This window comes from Homarus americanus, unplaced genomic scaffold (assembly GCF_018991925.1).
Source record: "Homarus americanus isolate GMGI-L3 unplaced genomic scaffold, GMGI_Hamer_2.0 scaffold37136, whole genome shotgun sequence".
NCBI classification, from domain to species: domain Eukaryota; kingdom Metazoa; phylum Arthropoda; class Malacostraca; order Decapoda; family Nephropidae; genus Homarus; species Homarus americanus.
The window spans coordinates 682501-706650 of record NW_024718106.1 but is presented as its reverse complement, the minus strand read 5'-3'; the positions used below and the strand labels follow the sequence as shown (position 1 = coordinate 706650).

Below are 24150 nucleotides of genomic sequence, written 5' to 3'. Positions count from 1 at the left end.
TAGATACATTAAACTTTGTTAGTTGTTCCGGTTTTTTTTTTATCAGGTTAAACTTTGTCAGCTCTGTTAAAAATATATTGCAGCAGGTGTTTTACATACATGATATGGACAAATAGAACCATCTATTATATACATATATACAGTATAACTGATGATTTATTAATAGAATCTTATAATCTTAATAACATTTCCCGAGTAAATATGTAATAGATATACCATTATATAACAAGATAAGAAAATTGAGTTGATTCACTTTCCTATGAAATGATACTAAAGTTAAAAACATATTTATTGTTTTAATTCACATTTATGCAGTTTTATAGAGTTTCTCACTACACAAGAAAAAATTGAACTCTCTTTATATTCGATGTCAGCCAGTTGTTAAAATGTTACAGATTTTCGTCTATAAGAAAAGTGAAAATTACAGCCATTTTTGTTGTTGTTCATTAAGAGAAAGTAAAGTTGGTTAGATATCTTCAGATTACCAGTTAGTTTTTCTATTAAGGTGTTCAGGCGTTATAAACGTTTACCTGTATTAGCTAATACACCTCCTGGACGTAGGAAGGTAATTATTCACTAATTGGTTTTCCTTGTCTATATAGGGAACGTTATCCATTATATATTAATGCTATATGTATCTACCTGTATGGTTGTGTGTGAAATTATTATTATTATTATTATTATTATTATTATTATTATTATTATTATTATTATTATTATTATTATTATTATTATTATTATTATTATTATTATTATTATTATTATTATTATTATTATTATTATTATTTCTCCTGAGTCTGGTTCCTGTCGTATAAAAATCATCCTTTGCTTTTACTTAAAAGTGTAAGTGTTTAAAGTTATGAACGTATGAAAGCAAGATTTAATATTAAGTAAAATAATAGAGGACTAAAAAATTCGAGAATGATAACCTGACAAAGGGCCTCCCAAACATGTCCCCGGCCGAATGCTCGGGGACATAATCGATTGTACCGGAAAAATAACGTGAACACCTTGTATACACGGGAGTGAAAGATGGCTTATCGTCTCGAACTGCTCTCACAGGTAGATATCTTACTTGTTTAGCTTGAATATATTTAGGAAAGGGAAGATTTTGCTGTTTTGTGGGAATGAAAAATGATGCGCATTTAGCCAAGCGCTGGTCTGCTGAAGCTTTGAGTATATTTCACTGTCTGCGTGTCCGAGGTGTCGAGGGATGTTTTTATGACCGGTTTTTTCGCGTCGTTTTCAGGGTACGCATGATGATGGCGATACAGTATTGTAATTCATGATACTGATTTATACATGATAAACGTCGGACAAAAATATCATAGGTAAGGATAAGGGGGATTATTGCTCCGCTGAAACATGATGGTGTGTATTTACAGTAACCATTAATTATTAATTATTTTGGCTGTATAAGCAGCCAGGACACACTAACCCATGGAAGTTAATTATTAAGAGAATGAATTATCTCCCTACCCTTAACCACCATTAACCATTAAAAAACCCGCCAATCCGAAATCTGCTTTTAGTATTGTATTGTATCTGATCAGCAGTGTAGTGCTGGGTACACCACCTGAACTGAACATCACTAATGAGCTCTCCGAGTCAAAATCTCTCAACAACCTTCTCATGACACTCACACTCCATACCTTAATGCGATCACATCAAGTTACTTGGAGCTAGCGACGTAATGCTAAACAATATATTCAATACCAACACCGATCCAACAGCTTACATATAACGTTAAGGTTTTATGTTTGAGGACCAAAGCTTCTTATCATTAAGTGTTCCTAATTGCTTAATTTACTATGTCGCTAAATCTTTATTCAAAGCCAGAGTGTAAATTGTGGTATTGTCCGAGGGGGAAATGTTACCTATTGTCTATTAGTCTTGAACACAGACGAACGATAAAACGTGACCAACAAACTTGATTCATTTTACAACAATCTTCTCACATAAAGAAAACTATGTATATTTGTTTATGCTTCTTTTTGTCTAATTTAAGTAAACACAATATATCAAATATAAGTAAGGTTTCTCATTGAACTTATTACACTAATTCCAATTTCGAATAATAAATGCAAATACACAGGAGGTAAAACGAGTTCTGTGTACTTATATTTTTCTCTTAATACTGAAAGTGTCAACAAACTTTCTAATCCTCATTTCCTGTGTTTTTCTTCGTATTTGGACTTTGAATTGGTGGTGTGTCAGCTGTATCACTTGAGGGCTCTTCACTCACGTACTCTACCAAAATGCTATTCATGTTAATGGTAATATTTAAGAAGGAAAAAGAAACAGTGATTAAATGAGTGAAAATATTCTAGTCTACCTTAGAAAACTGTCACTATTAATTCAAGTGCGTGTCCCTTCCTCTTCCCCTTTCCTTCTCCACAAAACTGTAAGCTTTAAATAAGGTTGCAGTATTCACTTCTGCTTTAGAGATTCGTAATTATTGAATGAAGTCAGATCCCCCTTTCCTGGATCATAAATATGTAATTATTGGGTAAGGTAAAAAATTTCCCCCCTTCTACTGTTACAAAGAAATGAAATAAAATAAAATAAAATAAATGGTAAATAAAACGATAAAATCCAGTCTTTTATTGTCTTATTACGTTACATTATCGTTTTCCCTCATTAATACTGAAACTATAATAGACAGTGAGCGTTCCCCTTCTGCTTCACAAAATCAATAGATGATTCCTTAACAACACTCACTACAACCTCGGACAGCATCAGCAATTCCACTCATCCTTTTAAGCTACTTGTGAAATATTTTAATAAGACAACTTGAAGAACTTAGATTGTTCTGAAATATATATATATTACTTTAAATTGATGTAATGACCTGAAGCTATATTTTGTTGTTTTAAGTTAATAAAGAACCTCGGAGTTACATGATAAATCAAATATGTAGACGAAGAGAGACATTTAAAAGCGTCTCTCCCCTTCTGCATAAACAAGTTTTTCCTCTCATATTTCCCTCGTAAAAATTATATTAAGATATGCAGAAGGTTAACATACACCAGACGTTGTTTCAGACACTGTACATAAGTTAATAGATTATTTTCTTCGTATAAACACCTTTGCAATAGGAACTGTATTCATCTAAAGTTTAACCCTGGAAGCCACCAAACACTACTGATACTATTTTGTCTAGTTTTTCTTTTTTATTTGCAGGGGGGAGAAGGGATGTTTTTTTATGGACAAATAAACTATTTGTAACCATGCAACCAATATGTAGAGGCGATCAACCCCTTCTATCCTGCCCCATCACCTGTGAGCGAGGCAGGATGTCACCCGTCTCTCAGGCTCCCTCCCGATGTGTGTGTGTGTGTAAGATACTGATATTCATTTTTTTCCTCTACTTTGTAATTTCTTCATCATAGTTCCTCTGTGTAAAATACTTCTCAGATACTAGAATATATGTTAGTTTACAATAAGTCGATTTTAATTAATTTTCTTTTCTTTGTTCATACATGCAAATAAATTTCCGTAAAATAAAAATAAAATTTATTTCGACTTTTATCTACAAAAGACTTATATCGTTGGTCATCAGATCTTCCCGGAACCAGGTTGAGAACGCCCTCAGGTAGTTGAGATGTCTGGAGGCTTAACACAGGATTATGATGTTCGTTGAGAAAGATACATTACTCGTGCCTCAAAAATTATGATTTTCTATAAAATTTGACATTTTATCTAATTTTCATGTTAATTAGATATCTGGTTTTTGTTCAAGAAAAAAGCTCTTCTCTAGTGAAAAAATTAACAATGAACAACGACGTATGATAAAGCCATATACAATAGTTGGGGAACTAATATTTCCAGTGAAAATATGGGTTTTATTATACTTAAAAATGCAACGTTTTAGATGAATTTGAATTTATTTTCTGTAAGACGACAAGGCAACGATATGCCTCAGTTAGATTAAAGTGAAACAAAAATCACAACCAATTTCAAATTGAAAATTGGTAAATGTAGAAAGATTAGAAACAACAGAAACTAAAATTTCCACTAAACTATATTTGATTAACAGCAGGATAATTCCTACAGCTTAAAGACATACCTCAACTAATCTAAGAAAGAACACAGTAACTCAGACGTGTCACACATACAGTACACACACACTCTCTCTCTCTCTCTCTGTATATATATATATATATATATATATATATATATATATATATATATATATATATATATATATATATATATATATATATATATATATATATATATATATATATATATATATATATATATATATATATATAATTTTTTTTTTTTTTTTTTTTTATACCAGGTTTTAATGCATGTATTATTTAGGTAAAATACTTACACACTACAGAATATGTTTATATTATGCAAGTCGTGCATGTAAAAGCTGCAATCTACTCTTAGTGGTTAGTAGATAGATCAGACTTAAGATATATTCCCCGGGAATTAATAGCCAGACTTATCAAGTCAAAAGCGGACTACAATAGCAGTCGTTTGTTATAGATGAATGAACATAAAAAAAAATATTGAAATACCTCTTCCTTACTGGTTCATTTATAACTGTCAACCATATTGAAACAAGAGAAACATGAATTAATGAGATAAATATCAAACATATTTTAAGTCCTACTATTAATGTATATATGTGCTACAATAAAATTATTATTACATGTACCGTCTGCTAAATCCTCGTAACCTTCCGATGAACCTCAATAGGCCGATATTAACCCGGTGATCGACTGAGATACAACACAACACGATCGGTTGAATTTGCTCAATATCTAGCTACCACCTGATCTCTGTCTCTCAACATTTCTTAGTCTATATCTCCTTCATAATCACCTCTACATAATTATTACTATTAAACATTAACCCAGTCTATGTAAAGTACCATACGTCTATTCAAAATCAAAATTCATCTCCAGTTTGGTCGTTAACTTCGTGCCAAAACGAGCCCTAACGAGGTGAAGTGAAGACGACTGATATGAAACGGTGGGCTGTGAATACCTCCACGGAATCCCCCAAGTCCATTTCCCGAAGACTGACGGCCATTAATGTGGGACGAGCGAGTAATTATTCGGATTTTAGAGCAGTGCCTTCGACATTCTCCTCCTCCGGAAGCTGGGATCAGCCCGCAATGGGAATTATTGGAACGATGATTGACCAACTGATTGTGTCTCGGCCTTGGTTGTGGTAACCTTATTGTGTAAGGTCTTGTGATAATTATTTGTAATGAGACGTTGTGTAAGGGTTTAAGGAGAGGGGCTGTGATGAGTTTATTTAAGAGGTGGTCGATTAAATGTGAAGACAATGGTGGGAGAACTGTATTGAAGGTGATGGGTTGTGAAAGGTTATGCGGATGATTGTAAAGGTGATACGTGTTATTATCATGAGGGGAAACATATTATTAATGTGAGAATTATCGACGTATTATATACAAGAAATCTGGAAGTTATTGTGAGGATTAGCGTGATTTATTTTGTCAGGTGTATTTAGTAAGGGGTTGTGTAAGGTTATTGTGAAGGCTTTTTATAAACTAATGGAATTATTGTAATAGTTGTTAGTAAAGGTTAATGTGTCTGTTGGAGGTTGTGTCAGGTCACTGTGGTGAGAGGTTATGTAAGGTTACTGGTGAGAGGTTATGTAAGGTCACTGGTGAGAGGTTATATACGGTCACTGGTGAGGGGTTATGTAAGGTCACTGTGGTGAGGGGTTATATAAGGTCACTGTAGTGAGAGGTTATGTAAGGTCACTGTGGTGAGGCGTTATGTAAGGTCACTGTGGTGAGGGGTTATATAAGGTCACTGTAGTGAGAGGTTATGTAAGGTCACTGTTGTGAGGGGTTATATAAGGTCACTGTAGTGAGAGGTTATGTAAGGTCACTGTGGTGAGGCGTTATGTAAGGTCACTGTGGTGAGGGGTTATATAAGGTCACTGTAGTGAGAGGTTATGTAAAGTCACTGTGGTGAGGGTTATGTAAGGTCACTGTGGTGAGGGGTTATATAAGGTCACTGGTGAGGGGTTATATAAGGTCACTGTAGTGAGAGGTTATGTAAGGTCACTGTGGTGAGGGGTATATAAGGTCACTGGTGAGGGGTTTTATAAGGTCACTGTAGTGAGAGGTCATTTAAGGTCACTGTGGTGAGAGGTTATATAAGGTCACTGTGGTGAGGGATTATATAAGGTCACTGTAGTGAGAGGTTATGTAAGGTCACTGTGGTGAGAGGTTATATAAGGTCACTGTAGTGAGAGGTTATATAAGGTCACTGTAGAGAGAGGTTATGTAAGGTCACTGCGGTGAGAGGTTATATAAGGTCACTGTGGTGAGGGGTATATAAGGTCACTGGTGAGGGGTTATATAAGGTTACTGTAGTGAGAGGTTAGGTAAGGTCACTGTAGTGAGAGGTTAGGTAAGGTCACTGTGGTGAGAGTCTACATTAGGGCACCGTAAGTGTGTAATATCACAAAGTCTTTTCCTCATCAGTCATCGGATGCTAAAATAATCCAGCGTATTATGCAACATTAAGTAGCTCTTGCAGTTTCTCTTGTGACTGGATCAGATTTATAATTTTTGCAAGAGTTTATGAAAATTACACGGAGGGTGACGATGGTGATGATATTTCGCGCATATGAAAGGATTACATACCGATATATACTGTATATATATATATATATATATATATATATATATATATACGGGTCTCTTCGCAACACACTTCGTCATATATATCTAGGGGACAATTTATAACAAAAAGATTTCGTGTGTGTATGTGTCTTTCTGCCTGTGTCCATCTATCTGTTCATATGTTAATAAGTGTGTCTGTGTGTCTGTGTGTCTGTGTGTTTATACAGGCGTGTCGATTTATGCATGAGAATTTGCAAGAACGTACCTGTGTGTGTGTGTGTGTGTGTGTGTGCGCGCACGTTGTTATACCCCTGTAGTTGTTTGTCTTCGTCTTCACCAAAGCCTCGTTCAGGATACTATGAATATACTCAACGCTTTTACCCCATACATCCTTCTTAAAAAAAATAATCCAATATGAATCAAAACGCTTAAATCAACCTAATGGATGTGAGTGGATGGATATATAATGGAGTGGTGAGATGGTGGCGGATGGATGTGTGAAAGAGGAGTGCTGGATACACAAGTGAGGCTCTCATACCTATAGCATGTGAAACTACCTGAGAAAAAGCTTTTGTCCCACATAATCAACAAAACAAGGTGGAAATGCTTAAGTTTACTCGACACAGTGGTCCCTAGGATGTACACACTATCATAGGAAAAAAATCTACATAAATAGTAAAGGATTTTCAGTTATTTGGATAAACTTGACATATATCTACAGAGGTGAATTCTTCGTTTATTTTGATCTTACAGTCTTTTGTAGGAAGAGGAAGGATTTAAACATTTTATATGACAAGTTTTTTTTAGCTTCCTCGGTTGTTTGTTTTCTAGAAAATATTAATTTGCATACACTGATTGTTTTGTTTATTTTAAATATATAAGTGATTTTTTATAAGACTCACTTTGTATTTATTCTAATACCTTATTTTCATTATTTTACTTGTATTCTTATTATTTGTGTTATTTATTTATTTTTAATTATGAATAGTTTATAATGAGCAACAATTTTTATCTGAAATATATCTTTATTCTTATTCATATTATTATTTAGTTCCCTTAGTCATAAAGAGTCTATACTGAACAATACTTAATCACTGAAACATATCCTAGTACATTCTTCTATAATTCACAAAATTTTAGAACCAATAATTAATACATGAAATATATCCTTATTCGTACATATCAATATTAATTATTTATTTCACTTAAACAAACAATTAACAATATTTATATCGTGAAATATATTCTCGGTAATGTATACTGTATCAGGGTCGAACCGTTACCTACTCGGAGAGGTCAGCTTAACACCAGATAATAATTTCTACCTTAAGTAACATACCGAAATAGATCACCAGCAACAACATTTGTCGCAAATATACATCAAGCAGCAATTACAAAACTTATCACTTACTATCTAGTCAGTCACAAGCAGTTACTAAAAACAGTCAGTCACAAGCAGTCACTAAAAACAATCAGCCACAAGCAGTTACTAAAAACAGTCAGTCACAAGCAGTCACTAAAAACAGTCAGTCACAAGCAGTCACTAAAAACAGTCAGTCACAAGCAGTCACTAAAAACAGTCAGTCACAAGCAGTCACTAAAAACAGTCAGCCACAAGCAGTCACTAAAAACAATCAGTCACAAGCAGTTACTAAAAACAGTCAGTCACAAGCAGTCACTAAAAACTGTCAGCCACAAGCAGTCACTAAAAACAGTCAGCCACAAGCAGTCACTAAAAACAGTCAGTCACAAGTAGTCACTAAAAACAGTCAGTCACAAGCAGTCACTAAAAACAGTCAGCCACAAGCAGTTACTAAAAACAGTCAGTCACAAGCAGTCACTAAAAACTGTCAGCCACAAGCAGTCACTAAAAACAATCAGTCACAAGCAGTCACTAAAACCAGTCAGACATAGATCACTGTAGTTCTGTCATACCGGTGAATGAGATATAGTGTCCTGTGATGATTGTGCTGTTATAAATGGCTCAGTGGTATTTGCGATTGTCATTGTCATTGTCAGTTGTTGTTACCTTTTACATTATAACTATCGTACCCATTGTCATTACCGCTGTACACTCTCATTACCGTTGTACACTGTCATATCCGTTGTCACTTAGCCTGGAGGAGCTTCACACACACACACACACACACACACACACACACACACACACATACATCCTTAAAGCAGAAATTAACCTGTAAGTATGGTAATGACGGAGTGGTCGCTGATCAATGCAATCACTGGTTCAAGATTGGAGAGGAAATGGTCCCAGGATGTGAGCTGCCGACGGCCTGCTACTCTACTTCACGCACTCTACTGTGTGTGTGTGTGTGTGTGTGTGTGTGTGTGTGTGTGTGTGTGTGTGTGTGTGTGTGTGTGTGTGTTGTATTTTCACTATTTTCACGTCGTGTAAAAATCTGTTTCCTTCACTTATTTAAACTTTTTGTGCACTAAACTGACTGTCTATGTTCCTTACATGTTTGTCTGTTCACTTTACATGTCTCTCCACGCACTTTACAAGTCTGTTCACTACTTTACATGCCTGCCCACGCACTTTACATGCCTGTCCATACACTTCACATGCCTGTCCACGCACTTTACATGCCTGTCCATATACTTCACATGCCTGTCCACGCACTTTACATGTTTCTCCGCGCACTTTACATGTCTCCCCACGCACTTAACATGTCTCTCCACGCACCTTACACATCTGCTCACGCGCTTTACATGCCTGTTGACTACTTTACATGTCTGCCCACGCACTTTACATGCCTGCCCACGCATTTTACATGTCTCCCCACGCACTTTACATGTCTCTCCACGCACTTTACATGTCTCCCCACGCACTTTGCACGTCTGTCCACGCACTTTACATACCTGTCCACACACTTTTAATTTCTGTCCTCGCACTTTACATACTTAGCCACGCACTTTACATACTTAACCACGCACTTTACATGTCTGTCCACGCACTTTTCATGTCTTGTCCACCTACTTTGCATGTCTGTCCACGCACTTTACATATATAGCCACGCACTTTGCCTGTTTGTCTCCGCCGTCTGTTTGTCTCGGGTAATTTCCTCACGGACTCTAAATAGTTTAAAAGTGTCTGTCGTTGCTCAGCGGATCTGTTTACACACTCTACAGTATATAACTTGAGTGCGTCTGTCCATCAACTCTACTTGACTCCAGCCTCAGAGATTTCATTTTTCCGTACGTTACTGGAACTAAATCACTTAACGCACTTTACTTAGTTCCCCCCCCACCCCTCCCCCCACCCCCAAACTATAAACAAAAGAACATTCAACTACCCGGAAAACAAACATAAAGTCTTTCACGACGTAATAACAACTAAACATCTAGTAAAAGTCTAATTAATACTTCAGCCAAACGTTCACCTGTACTCTCAATAGTTACTCTATCTATACACCAACAAGAATATCCACCAGTAAACATACCTTAATGGGTCAGAAGAAGAAAATTAAAAGTCTGCTTAATTTCATCGAATTGAGTCGTACATCGAGCAAAGGGGAAAATGTTCATTGCTAGCCATTTATTTCGTGTTTCCGTATACCTGTACCTCGACACTCTGAGGCCATTTATCGCGTGCTGTTCATAAGCAGGTTCGGTGGTATAGTTTTACGTGGGGGGAAAAAAACAGAGTGGAAATACAAAAATATATAATGGGTAATGGAAGGGGAGGGGAATTATTTTCATTGTGTTTGTAAACTTTGAGACTATATGTGTGTGTTAAGAGAGAGAGGTGGAGGAGGGGAGGGGTGGTAAGGTGTGAAAGGGAGATGGTGTAAGGTTGAGTAATTAGGGCAAGATGTGAATACGGAAGGGTAAGGATAAGTATGACAGAGAGGATAGTGAGAAGGATAGAGAGGAATTAAAAAGAGACAATGAGTATAGACGAATAGAGAAGTGTAAAGGAGATACGAAGGGATTTATAAGAAAGGGGCAAGAGATGAAGGAGGAGAAGGGATAAAAAAAAAGTGTAAGTAATGAGCAAGAGGAACAAAAAGAGATATAGAGAAAGGGTACAATAAATGGGAGGTATGAAGGATGAAGGGAAATGGTAAAATAGAATGCAGGAAACAGAAAAGGATAAGTGTATACGAAGGGGGAATAAGAGGAGGGATTGTGAAGATGAGGTGACAAGAGTGAAATAGGAAGGTTAGAGAATAGAAGAATGGAAGTCTTAGTCAAAGGACCAATTTCTTCTCGTAAAACAACATTCATCCAACACATTCAGTCCAATTCCCTTCACACTTACACCCTTCTATTCTCCCTATTTTCCTCCCTCCCTATCTCCTATCTACAACATGTATTCTTCCCTACATTTCCCTTATTTGATTTTCATTTTACCCCCTTTCTCCTTCATGCCTCCTTCTCCATTCTCTCTCCTCTTCTTTACCATTTTCCACCCCCATTTCCTTCTTCTTCTTCCCTCCTTTTTCTCACCCTTTTAAATTTCCTTTAACCTACTCTCCTCTACCTCTTCTTCCTATTCTCTTTCCAATATTCCACTTCTTCTCAGACCCTTTCCACTTCCTCATTACTTAACCTCTTTTCTCTCATTTCCTTTCTCCCTTTTCCCTATTAACGTATTTTCTTTCTCTTCTCCCTACGTCTTTATTTCTCTCTTATTCCTTTTCTCTCTTCCTCCTCCCTCTTCTCCCCTCCCCGGAAACGTTACTGTTGTGTTGTGTATAATTTGTCTGGCCTTCACACACACACACACACACACACACACACACACACACACACACACACACAGCCTCCCAGCTTCCCTTCCAAGATACCGTCGGCCCAGATGGAGCCAATTCCATCCTCATTTCCGATCCTGTAGTCTCCTAATCGATGATATGTCCGACAGATCCGAGCAGCCAACCACTAGAGAAGCAGCACTGGGTTAATAGCAAATAGGAAGGGGAGTAGACTAATAGGAGGAGTGAGTGGGGTTTGTGATCTTTGCTAGTTCGTGTTGTTGGAAGCTAGTAGAGAGGAGACGAGAGAGAGAGAGGGGGAAGGAGGAGGAGGACGGAGATATGTTTACTAAGACAGCTCTCTACCTGAAGGAGGAGAGATGATTAGTTTCACCAGGTATCTATCTAAGGGGTGAGGGCTTGAGTGCTCTCGATGTGTGTGTGTGTACCTGAAGGAGGAGAGATGATTAGTTTCACCAGGTATCTATCTAAGGGGTGAGGGCTTGAGTGCTCTCGAGTGTTATGTGTGTGTGTGTGTGTGTGTGTGTGTGACTGTTGTGTGTGTGTGTGTGTGTGTGTGTGTGTGTGTGTGTGTGTGTGTGTGTGTGTGTTTCCAATCTCTCTCACCATCTATATAATTCTCTTCTCATCTGTCTTACTATTGTGGATTACCAGTATCAAGTCTATTCCATTTACATCCCAACGGTGTCATCTATTCCATTTCTCTTCCGTAAGATTCCCAAGAAACCCATCCGTATAATATCTGTTCCATCTGAGTTTCACAAAAGTGTTCCGTTTCTCATCTGTTCCATCTGTTCCATCTGAGTTTCATAAAAGTGTTCCGTTTCTCATCTGTTCCATCTGTTCCATCTGAGTTTCATAAAAGTGTTCTGTTTCTCATCTGTTCCATCTGTTTAATCTGTGTTTCATAAAAGTGTTCCGTTTCTCATCTGTTCCATCTGTTTAATCTGTGTTTTATGTTTCAGGTGTGAACTTCGTTAAACCCATTCCATTTATTTGCTCTCTGTTTCCTACGTGAATTATCTGTTTGATACTTGATTCATCTGTTTAATTTTCCTTCAGTCTGTTTAGTGTTGATCTGTTTATTGAGTGTTCCACCTCTCTAATGATCAATCCATCTGTTTGAGTAATGATCGTTCCATATCTTTATTATTTGTATATGTTGTTTATGTTGTTTATGAATGTACTTGATTTTTTACCGCCACTGATAATAGTTTTGGTCTTTCAATGAGTTCCGATTAGGTTACTCCACACCTGCCTCTTACCTGTTGCATTAATAGGTATAGCCCGCCTATATGCAAGCAACTCAATACTCTTTTGATTTCACAGTTTACCAGGAACATACATCTGGCTTGGTTATATCCAGAAGGTTGACCAGCATTAAAAAGTAAACTTGTTAACAGAGAAATATCTTTAAATGAGTATCCTGAAGTCTAATTACGTTGGTTTCTTTATCAAAACAACAAGAGAATTGGAACAGAAGTTAATAAATCTACTGAGTCACTACCCACCACACCGACCTCTTCCTCTCCCTCCCCCTGCGGATCTAATAAGCATCCTTATATCTGTCACTGTTTATTACTGAAGAAACGATGTCTCAGTATCATACTCAGGTGATAAATCATTTTATCTTTTAGTCATTTATTACGACATATTACAATAAGCTATTTTAATCCCCTCCTCAAATTTTAAAACTTTCGATATTTTTAGTGATTCTTTCATTTTCAAGTACAAGTGAAGAATCAGTATTAATATCAAATCCCTTTTCCTTGATGCTGAGGCATCGCTTACTGAAGATAATATATATCCACAATTAAGGATTACCATTTCGTCTTATTGTACATTATTATAATTTCGCGTACAAGTCTAAAGTATTCTTGATATGCACAGCTTAATATATCGTTGAATACGACTTAATTATTCTTGGGGATTAAATTATGTTTTTGAAGCCATTTAGTGATGGTCATATCCCCGGAGAAGCAATCGTATATTTTTTTTCTAGATAAATCTTAATATGTACTGTCAAGGCCAGGTCAAGTGAGTTCAGGTCAGGTCAGGTCAGGCCAGGCCATAGTTGTTGGTTGTCATGATCGAGACTTTAACTGACCATTCAAGAATCATTTGTATGTATCTTTAATGTATCATAATCTTCAATATTCCCTAATCAATGGTAGACTATTCTCGAATCATTAATAGTTCCCAAATCAAAAGAATCCTTTAGGAAATATTATCGTCCCTAGACCTTTAGTCAGTTAATCCCGACTCATTATAATGCCACCGAATATACTTAAAGTGCGGTAAGGATTCGAACCCACAGATCTTCATAACTCGAATCCCAGTTCCTTAATCCAATGATACACGCTGTTGACTATTGACAGGATTACACGGTGAGGGGTTCAATACTGCTTCATGAGGTGGCTGTATAGGTTCGTTATAGAGGCTCGGACTGCTAGGTAGGATGGCTCGTGTTGGTGCTAAGGACCTGACAGTGGTATAGGGTTTAGTGGACTGAGGATGTTCCCAATAATAATAATAATAATGATAATAAATTTATACAGGAATATATATATATTTTTTGAGAGAGAGTAAGGAAGGACAGGGAGGAGGAATAGTGGTAATATTATCATCCTTAACATTTCTTGACTGTTCAGTACATCGATAGACCCACTCTCACTACAGTCGGTCGATACATTCCCTACGACACTTGTTTTGTCTTGTTACCAGTAGCAGCTTAAAAGTATCATTCTTCTTCTCTCTTCTTCTTTCTTCTTCTTTCTTCTGGATAACATCTCAACACAGTCTCGTAATTTACATGTGTGAGGTTGTTACTGCATGAAGCGACCAAGTTTCATCTCCAAGGTTATTGGATAATAGAGTTACAGGGAATAAGGTCGAGTGATTGACCCAGGACGGACAGAGTCATCAGGCTCTGTTCCTCTACGATAATTGGCACTCGTTGGCACTCGTCGAGACAAGAGAGACTGATAGACGGACAGACACCCAGGAAGACAGTCAGAGAGACAAGCAGACAGACAGACAGAGACAGAAATCAGTACCGTGACCTGTATTCTAGACCAATATATATATATATATATATATATATATATATATATATATATATATATATATATATATATATATATATATATATATATATATATATATATTATGTAGTATATTAAACTCAATGTTATTTGTTATTATTACGTATTGTATTGACTTGTTTATTTATTGATTTATGCATTTTTATATAATTATTATTATTATCATTATTATTATCATTATTATTATTAATATATTATTATTAGTAGTATTAGCAGTAGTAGTAGTAGCAGTAGTAGTAGTAGTAGTAGTAGTAGTAGTAGTAGTACTGAATTTACAAAACACTAGTAATGTTGGTTGTGATAATGGTAATGGTAACAAAGGTGGTGGCAGTAGTGATGGTGGTAGATTATGATGAACTGATGATGGTGGTAGTGACTGACGATTGAAGTCGTTATAGTGATGGCAATCATTGTGGTGGTGATGATGGTAATAGAGATGTTATGATGGTAATAGTGATGATGGTTATGGTAGTAATGAGGGGTGATGTCAGGCATGGTGTTAATAACATTGGTAATGATGGTGGTAGTGGTTGTGGTAGTGTTGATTTTATTGATGGTGGTAATCATAGTGGTAGTAGTAGTAGTAGTAATGATAGTGGTAGCAGTGGTGATTGTGGTGACACAGTGGTATAGGTGTGAGAAAGAAGTGATGACAGTGGTAATTGTGGTAGTCATAGTATTGTTATTAATGCTGATACTATTGGTGATGATGGTGGTGGTGGTAGTAATAGTGGTGTGGTAGTGATGAAGGTTCCTGGAGTAATGGTTGTGGTCATGGTAGTGATGTCGGTAGAAAGTGGTGGTAGTGTTGGTAGAGGCGTTGGTGGTGATGAAGGTTATGGTACAAGGTATGGTATTGGTTGTGTTGTTGTTGATTGTGGTGGTAGTAGTAGTGGTGGTGGTGGTGGTGGTGGTGGTGGTGGTGGTGGTGGTAGGGGTGGTGGTGTGGTGGGGTGAGTGGTGGTAGGGGTGGTGGTGGTGGTAGTGGTGGTAGAGATAGGGAACGGTTGTGTGGTAATGGAGGTGGTGGTGGTGGTGGGAGGTGGTGGGGGGTGGGGGTGGGTAGTAGATGCACTGCTGTGACAATAGAAGTGACGGGGATGGTGTGGAGGTGGTGGTGGAGGGTGGTGGTGGTGGTGGTGGGAGGGAGTGGAGGAGTGGTGGGGGGAGGGAGTGGTGGTAGGAGTGGTGGTGGTGGTGGGAGTGGGAGTGGTGGGGGAGTGGTGGGGGGGGAGGGAGGGTGGTGGTGGTAGGAGTGGGTGGTGGTGGGGGGTGGGAGGGGAGTGGTGGGGGGAGTGGTGGTGGTGGTGGGAGGGTGATGGGAGTGGTGGTGGTGGGAGTGGTGGTAGGAGGGTGGTAGGAGTGGTGGTGTGGTGGTGGTGGGAGCCGAGGCAGGGAGGGGTGTGAGCGAGCATCACAGAAATGGGAATGTGAGACTCTCTGCCATTATTGTCTGGCCGTGAGTGTAACGCAGGCCAGTGTGTGTGTGTGTGTGTGTGTGTGTGTGTGTGTGTGTGTGTGTGTGTGTGTTTTGTTTGTGTCTCCATTTGTATGTGCGTGTAAGTGTGTGTGTTTCTTTGTATGTACAGTATGTTCGTATATTTTGTATGTTTATGACCATTTGTTAATATCTTCTTGTGTTTATCATAGTTTTCTACAATATCCTTTGAATGTTATTACCAAGACCAGTGACAAAATATTCCTCGAATACTTGTGATGCGACTTGCGGTGTATAAGAGGTATCATCATCACCATCACCACCACAACAATTCACCACTATACTTTCCCACAAATATTACGCATAACCACTCCACAACAATTACCAACCACCATCACCACCAGCAGAACTACGTGTTATCTCCACCATCATTCCTCATTGTACTTACCACTCATCGTCATTATTCTCACTATTATCTTCAGTCATAACTACCACTTTCACCACAGTCACCATATTTCATCACTACGGTTATCACCATTAATATGTCTACTACTTTAAGTTTATCCATGATTACACAAACACACACAGGACCACCATCCCTTCAAGCCCTTCATCATCACTATTGTTATTTCTCATTACCATTACCACCAATGTGTTTAAACATCATAAACATTCGTATCTATTACTCCCTTCATCACACCTTCACTATCATTCCTCACCATCAGTCTTCATCACATTCTTTATCACCAGCAACACTCACCATCAGTTTTCTCCACCACATTCCCCATCACCATCACTCACCATCAGTTTTCTCCACCACATTCCCCATCACCATCATCACTCACCATCAGTCTTCTCCACCACGCTCCCCATCACCATCATCACTCACCATCAATCTTTTCCACCACGCTCCCCATCATCACCATCACTCACCATCAATCATCTCTACCACACTCCCCACCACCACCACCACCAACACTCCAGCATCACTTTCTTCGTCTTACTCCTCTTCCACTCTGCCACCACCCTCACCACCACCACACCATCCCCTCTCCATCACCACCCCCCCCCCCTCCAGCCAAGCATCCCACTGATATGCCCACCAGCCAAGGGAGAGAGTGAATCCCACCGTGAAACAATGGTGGGCGTACACCCCTGGGGCTCTGGTCAGCGCGGTAGTTTGATATGCAAATTATATGGTACCCCTGTGATGAGGACCGAGCCTATTTGCGATGTCAACTGCATACGTGGTCATTAGATCCTCTGGGCCAGCTCGGGTTCTGAGCCTCGCATAACACACCCTGGAGTCAGTTCTGTATCGTCAACATTCACGTTCCTTGCTCGAATATTTCACTTTTATTCCCAAAGCGTCGATTCAGTAGGAATTCTTGGACGACTGAGGTGGTTTATTATTGTCACTGAGTTTCGTCTCAAGGGACAGATAGCGACGCAGGCAAGTGGATGGTGCAACGTTCTATAAACGGGGTGGAGGCTGACAAGGGAAGAGAAGAGGGGGGAAGGGGAAGGGGTGGTTGTGGGGGAGTAGTGGGAGTAGGAGGAGGGGGAGGGCCAGAGTCTCTGTTGTCCCGGCCGTGTGCAAGATAAGTGGGAGGTTGGACTATTATTGTCTCCTGTCGCGGATGGGGCTATGAATATCCTATACGACTTAAGGTTGAGGCACAGCAGTCGGGCTTCTCACTGGTGTGGCGCCACTGTGTTGTTGTCATGAGGGCCACGAGCGACCAGGGGGACAACCGCAATCCTTCAGAGGTCATGTCAGGCTGTGTCAACGATCACTTTCAGCTGTCTGGTTCAATTACCATTGGTGGATAGGACTAGAGCGTAACACTCACATCTTCCGAATGTTTGTGCTTTTATATGGTACTACAGCATATTATTTTCCATACAAAATAAATTCTTAGAATTGAAAGTGACTTAGTTAAATGTAACGCCATTGATGTATAATATGTGATCCTATGCTTCACGTGAGATTATACTGGACAATTATATGCGTCATACTCTGGGAGATAATTAACTCCTCGCCCTTAATCCGCAACAGTTTCCTGGCACTATCAGAGACCGTATCATGTCCAGCCCCAAAGTTCTTTACAATACGGGTGGGTTCACCTCTCCCTCAGGAGACATTATAAGCTGCAATTGAATCTCTCCTCGGCGACTAAGCGCGGCGGACTGACCCTCCTCCTGACTTAGCGTATGGTTGGCGGACTTAGGTGACAACGTTGTCCGACTTAATTGGTTTTGACCGTGGTGCCCCCGCGAGACTCCCGCTATGTTGTCCGCCATTCCGCTCCTCGCAGCAAGCTGGTTAGCGTCGACGCGCCTGGCCTTTGGTGCCGGAGGCGAGGGCGTGTGGCGGTGTGCTCTGAGGTCTTGTTGGTGTTCTCTAGGCCGGGAGTACCAAGGAGTCTTGTCAAGGTCATCGCCTACCTGATGTTGTAGCCAGGTAAATTGGTGAATTTAATATGGTTATGACGAGGAGGATATATGTTAAAGTCATCAGCTTGGTTGGTTAGTGAACAGTACGTCTTGTTGAGGTCGTCGCCTTAGAAAGCTTGTCTCTAGTCAAACCATCCAAAAGTAGTAGTTAGATCCTGCTAATTAGGTCTTGGCTAGGTCCTCTTGTTCAGTTCCCTGTCTGAGCTAACTTATTAACAGGAGTGTTCACATTGGTGATCACTTCGCGTAGAGTGAGACCAATTGCAAAGTGTAAGTGATGTGGCAACACAGGTCTTAAGGTGCAAGGTACTAGATGGATCATGAAGTCGCTATACAAGATAGTATCGACGTCTACATCATATAGAATGAGCTGACTAAGAAATATGAGAGATGTTTACAATGTTCAATTTCACTTTTCCTTGATACTGGACCATGTATGTATAAGTACACAAGACCATAATATGTACAAATGACTCCATATACATAAACTTACCTGAACCATATGTCTAGAGATCTCTTAATGTCTCACTACGGCCACACAACATCCCTGCTAAGAGGGGTTACTATGGATGTGCCAGTGATGGTTGGTAAAAGGTTTCTACTGGGTCAGTCGGTGTAGGACTTAGATACCTGAGAGATCCACGTTGACTTTCAGGTTCACTCTATGTTGGTGGAGGGTATGATGAACAGAAGTGTCAGTTAATAGTGTATGTGGGAGGGTGTCAGTTTATTAGTGTGTGTGGGAGGGAGTCAGTTTATTAGTATGTGTGGGAGGGTGTCAGTTTATTAGTGTGTGTGGGAGGGTGTCAGTTTATTAGTGTATGTGGGAGGGTGTCAGTTTATTAGTGTATGTGGGAGGGTGTCAGTTTATTAGTGTATGTGGGAGGGTGTGTCAGTTTATTAGTGTATGTGGGAGAGTGTCAGTTTGCTAGTGTATGTGGGAGGGTGCTGCTTATTAGTGTATGTGGGAGGGTGTCAGTTATTAGTGTGTGGAGGGTGTCAGTTTATTAGGTGTGTATGTGGGAGGGTGTCAGTTTATTAGTGTAAGGGAGGGTATTTAGTTTATTAGTGTATGTGGGGAGGGTGTCAGTTTATTAGTGTATGTGGGAGGGTGCTGCTTATTAGTGTATATGGGAGGGTGTCAGTTTATTAGTGTATGTGGGAGGGTGCTGTTTATTAGTGTGTGTGGGAGAGCAAGCAGCCGTTATTAGTGTATGTGGGAGGGTGTCAGTTTATTATGTATGTGGGAGGGTGTCAGTTTATTAGTGTATATATGGGAGGGTGTCAGTTTATTAGTGTATGTGGGAGGTGCTGCTTATTGGTGTGTGTGGGAGAGGTCAGTTTATTAGTGTATGTGGGAGGGTGTCAGTTTATTAGTCTATGTGGGAGGGTGTCAGTTTATTAGTGCATGTGGGGAGAGTGTCAGTTTATTAGTGTATGTGGAGGGTGTTGGGGCTTATTAGGCAGTGTGGGAGGGTGCTGCTTATTAGGTGTATGTGGGAGGGTGTCAGTTTATTAGTGTGTGTGGGAGGGTGTCAGTTTTATTAGTGTGTGTGGGAGGGTGTCAGTTTATTAGTGTGTGTGGGAGGGTGTCAGTTTATTAGTGTGTGCTGGAGAGTGTCAGTTTATTAGTGTATGTGGGAGGTGTCAGTTTATTAGTGTGTATGTGGAGGGTGTCAGTTTATATGTGTGGATGGAGTCAGTTTATTAGTGTATGTGGGAGGGAGTCAGTTTATTAGTGTATGTGGGAGGGTGCTGCTTATTAGTGTGTGTGGAGGGAGTCAGTTTATTAGTGTATGTGGGAGAGTGTCAGTTTATTAGTGTATGTGGGAGGGTGTCAGTTTATTAGTGTATGTGGGAGGAGTCAGTTTATTAGTGTATGTGGGAGGGTGTCAGTTTATTAGTGTGTGTGGGAGGGAGTCAGTTTATTAGTGTATGTGGGAGGGTGTCAGTTTATTAGTGTATGTGGGAGGGTGTCAGTTTATTAGTGTGTGTGGGAGGGAGTCAGTTTATTAGTGTATGTGGGAGGGTGTCAGTTTATTAGTGTATGTGGGAGGGTGTCAGTTTATTAGTGTATGTGGGAGGGTGTCAGTTTATTAGTGTGTGTGGGAGAGTGTCAGTTTATTAGTGTGTTGGGGTGCTATTGTATTACTCTGTGTGTGTATTACTCTGTGTGTATTACTCTGTGTGTATTACTCTAAGTGTGTGTATTACTCTTTGTGTGTGTGTGTGTGTGGGTGTGTGTGTGTGTGTCAGTGTTTAACTGTTTGTGTGTGGAGATGTTTCAGTGTATTAGACTTGTTGTGGAGGTGTGTAAGTGTATTTGCATAAGCATAGGGGATGGGGTCAGTGTATTCTTGTGCTCACGTATTTTACATTTACTTTATTATGAAATTAGAATTAACTCAATTGTATTAAGTATTTAAGATACAAATGTCTTACTGTTCTTCCTCTTATGACTTCCTCTTTACTGTCTGCATCACTATGGGACAGATCCTATGGTAAACAGCCTCCCGTCGCCAACAGCAGCACATAAGGATCGTTATATATATATATTATACCGGTATACCTGTTGAAAGGTCTTTATCTATTACACAGGTACACCAAACACAACACACTGGAAACTAATCTCTCAGGAAGGTAGTTGTGTCAAGATCAAGGAGGATGTTGTCTCTCTCTCTCTCTTCCTTTTCTTCCCATTTCTCCTCTCTTCTTCCCATCTTTCCCTTTCTTCGCATCTCCTCCTTCTTCTCTCCATATCCCTTCACTCTGTTCCCTCACCATTTCTCTCTCTCTCTCTCTCTCTCCTGACCCACATTCTAACATTTTCATTGTGGCTTCATTAGCACTGGCCCGTTCTCGCTCTCTCAATCAAAGCAGATTATGACGTCGTATTAATGGCTGGCGGTGACCACGGGCCGCTTGTCTACCGCAGAAGTCGAGGCACTGGAAAATAGATATTGATTTAGAGATGGAAGGCTTTAGAATTAATCATATCCTTCCTCCCCAATGTCGTCGGTACAGAGCAGGACAAGGGCAAAACCACCCCGACCCGAACCGACCCGACCCGACCCGACCGACCAATGGCACCCACCACTGTAGCGCTTCCGATATTGTGCCACTTTATGGGCGATGCTAAGGGGTTATGGAGTGATTCTAGGATGAAGGGGAGACATTGGAACTAAGGGATGGCACTAGAGTTATGGGATGACACTGGAACTAAGAGATGACACTAGAGTTATGGGATGACACTGGAACTGGGATGGCACTAGAGTTATGGGATGACACTGAACCAAGGGATGGCACTAGAGTTATGGGATGACATTGAACTAAGGGATGGCACTAGAGTTATGGGATGACATTGAACTAAGGGAGGCACTAGAGTTATGGGATGACACTGGAACTAAGAGATGGCACTAGAGTTAGGGATGACACTGGAACTAGGAAGGCACTAGAGTTATGATGACACTGAACTAAGGGATGGCACTAGAGTTATGGGATGACACTGGAACTAAGAGATGGCACTAGAGTTATGGGATGACACTGGAACTAAGGGATGGCACTAGAGTTATGGGATGACACTGGAACTAAGGGATGGCACTAGAGTTATGGGATGACACTGGAACTAAGGGATGGCACTGTGGATAAGGGGTGACACTGAAGTAAAGGGTAATCCTAGAGCTAAGGGGATAAGGGGTGATTTATGGCAGAATACTGTAGACGGAGTGACGAATGGAAACCGGATTTTTTTTTTTTATCTACTCATTGTTAGTGGTACAGTGAAACCTCCAAATAACGGACTTCTCTCTCCGTATAATCCGTTACATGGAGATTTCATATTCAACGGACCCTCGATATAACGGATTTTCATCTCTGTACAGTTCGTTACATAGAAGGTTTATTATAAATCTTGTGTATGTTCTAAGGTTGGAAGAAGTGAGAGTTGTGGATGAGTGAGGATATGAAGCTAAAGGAAAGATGAGATGACTAAGGTAGATAGGATTTAGAGGTCAAATAAGGATTAAGGATTGATTTATTGAACCAATTGAGGTTAGGGTAAGGGACCTGATTGGAGGGGGTGAGAGATTCTTGTTAGAGGGGATGAAATGAGTCACAAGAGACTAGAATAACAACACCCACTACCATCAACAACTCACAACTCTCCTCAGCACATCCTGTTGTAACAAAGGAGGCTAGCTCCACTGTTGTTTCTATGAGGTCTGTTTTATAACCTGGTACGACCCCTGACGACTTTAACAAAAACAATACAGAAATTGACCTTGATACAGATGGCATAGCGTGATATTACTTGTTTAGATCAGACATTATAAACACAACTCTATTTGATGACACAAAACGACTTTGGCTCTAATTCTGTCTGGTCTAGAAGTGAATAGTGTATGCTCGACCTAACACAACCTCATAACGCCTCTTCTCTACTCGGAAATAAGCACATCAGGTATATCACGATCTTCGTTTTATGAATGTTAGCAACAGCCACTCTGTGTAATAGGAATGTTTGCTGTAACACCTGGGGGCATTTCACTTACCTGGGATACTGCTGGTGTTAGTTAGGTGACCCAGTAGATGGTGACCTAGCAGATTGACCCAGTAGATGGTGACCCAGGATGGTGACCCACAGATGGTGACCCAGAAGATGGTAGACCCAGTGATGGTGACCCAGTAGATGCAGACTCAGCAGATGGTGACCCAGTAGATGGTGACCCCGCAAATGGTGACCCAGTGGATGAGACCAGCAGACGATGACCCAGTAGAGTATGGACCCAGCAGATGGTGACCCAGTAGATGGTGACCCAGCAGATGGTAACCCAAATGGTAACTCAACAGATGGTGACAGTGATGATTTTGTTCTTTTTTTGGTTCGTTCTCTTCATTATTGTTATTCCTCTTTCCGTTATTCTTCTTCTCTTTCCTCTCTTTCTCTCCTTGTTTATTTCCTAGCCTATATATTTTTTAGCTCCCTGTCTCCTTTCCTATGATAATTCTCCCCATTTCCCATTTCAGTGCTTCTCTCCTTCCCCTTCTCCAGTCTTCCCCCATTCCTAAGATATGTGAGTAATATCCCCAGCTCTCGGGGCTTTGCTGAGAATTGTCTTGCTCGCTAAGCTGCTGTGTCTTACGAGATGGAGGTGACCTCGCTAAGTCTCACTGTCTGAGCAGCGGCGGTAAGTCTACCCGCGTGCGTCTGTGTAATAATAATAATAATAATAATAATAATAATAATAATAATAATAATAATAACGGTTTATTAATAGAGTTTTAGCCGGTAGCTGAAAATATACAAACTTATATGTGATTTAGACATAATGATACGCGTTCAATACATTAACAATAGATGGGATGGTGCTATTCTTATATCTATCAGTGCGGGCTCTTATGGGCTGTGTGTGTGTGTGTGTGTGTGTGTGTGTGTGTGTGTGTGTGTGTGTGTGTGTGTGTGTGTGTTTTTGTGCCCCTGGTGAGTTACTGGATGTGTCGCAATCTTAAGACATTCAGATCGAAAAATTACATCTTTGACTCGAAAAAAGTATTTGCGATTTTAAGGAGCATTTACATATTTGATTTGTTTAATAAATAATGATATTAATGCACCAGTCTCACCGCCTGACTCACTCTTGAAATGCTTTGGGCAAACTGTCCTTTGGCAGAATGTTATTGAGTTCTTTGTTAGTCTTAATAGTAGACTTGTGAAAGAGACCTAGGGGTACTTGTAAGCCTGGACCTACGGCCTAGAAAACAGTGCGTTAATGTTCGAAATAAGGCAAACAGAGT

General features: G+C 39.8%; 2 protein-coding genes across 2 annotated transcripts in view; both read left to right on the top strand.

The window, feature by feature from the left end:
• The first annotated feature begins 5155 nt into the window (after window positions 1-5155).
• Window positions 5156-23124, top strand: LOC121859217. Its single transcript, XM_042355943.1, has 3 exons — window positions 5156-5193; window positions 8044-8528; window positions 23000-23124. The coding sequence occupies exons 1-3, from the start codon at window positions 5156-5158 to the stop codon at window positions 23122-23124; spliced, it is 648 nt and encodes a 215-aa protein (XP_042211877.1).
• An 11-nt stretch (window positions 23125-23135) lies between these two features.
• Window positions 23136-24150, top strand: part of LOC121859216 (sialidase-like) — a 3538-nt gene continuing 2523 nt past the window's right edge. Inside the window, exon 1 of the mRNA XM_042355942.1 lies at window positions 23136-23193. Coding sequence (XP_042211876.1) covers window positions 23136-23193 — 58 coding nt within the window. The remainder of the gene's footprint in view (window positions 23194-24150) is intronic.

What these genes read in the sequence shown, in the direction of transcription:
- LOC121859217 (XM_042355943.1), top strand. Translation starts at nt 5,156, where the DNA reads ATGATTGACCAACTGATTGTGTCTCGGCCTTGGTTGTG. An exon ending in GTGTCTCGGCCTTGGTTGTG is followed by an intron (nt 5,194 to 8,043) that starts GTAACCTTATTG and finishes CTTACTATCTAG; the next exon opens with TCAGTCACAAGCAGTTACTA. An exon ending in ACAAGCAGTCACTAAAACCA is followed by an intron (nt 8,529 to 22,999) that starts GTCAGACATAGA and finishes GGTGACCCACAG; the next exon opens with ATGGTGACCCAGAAGATGGT.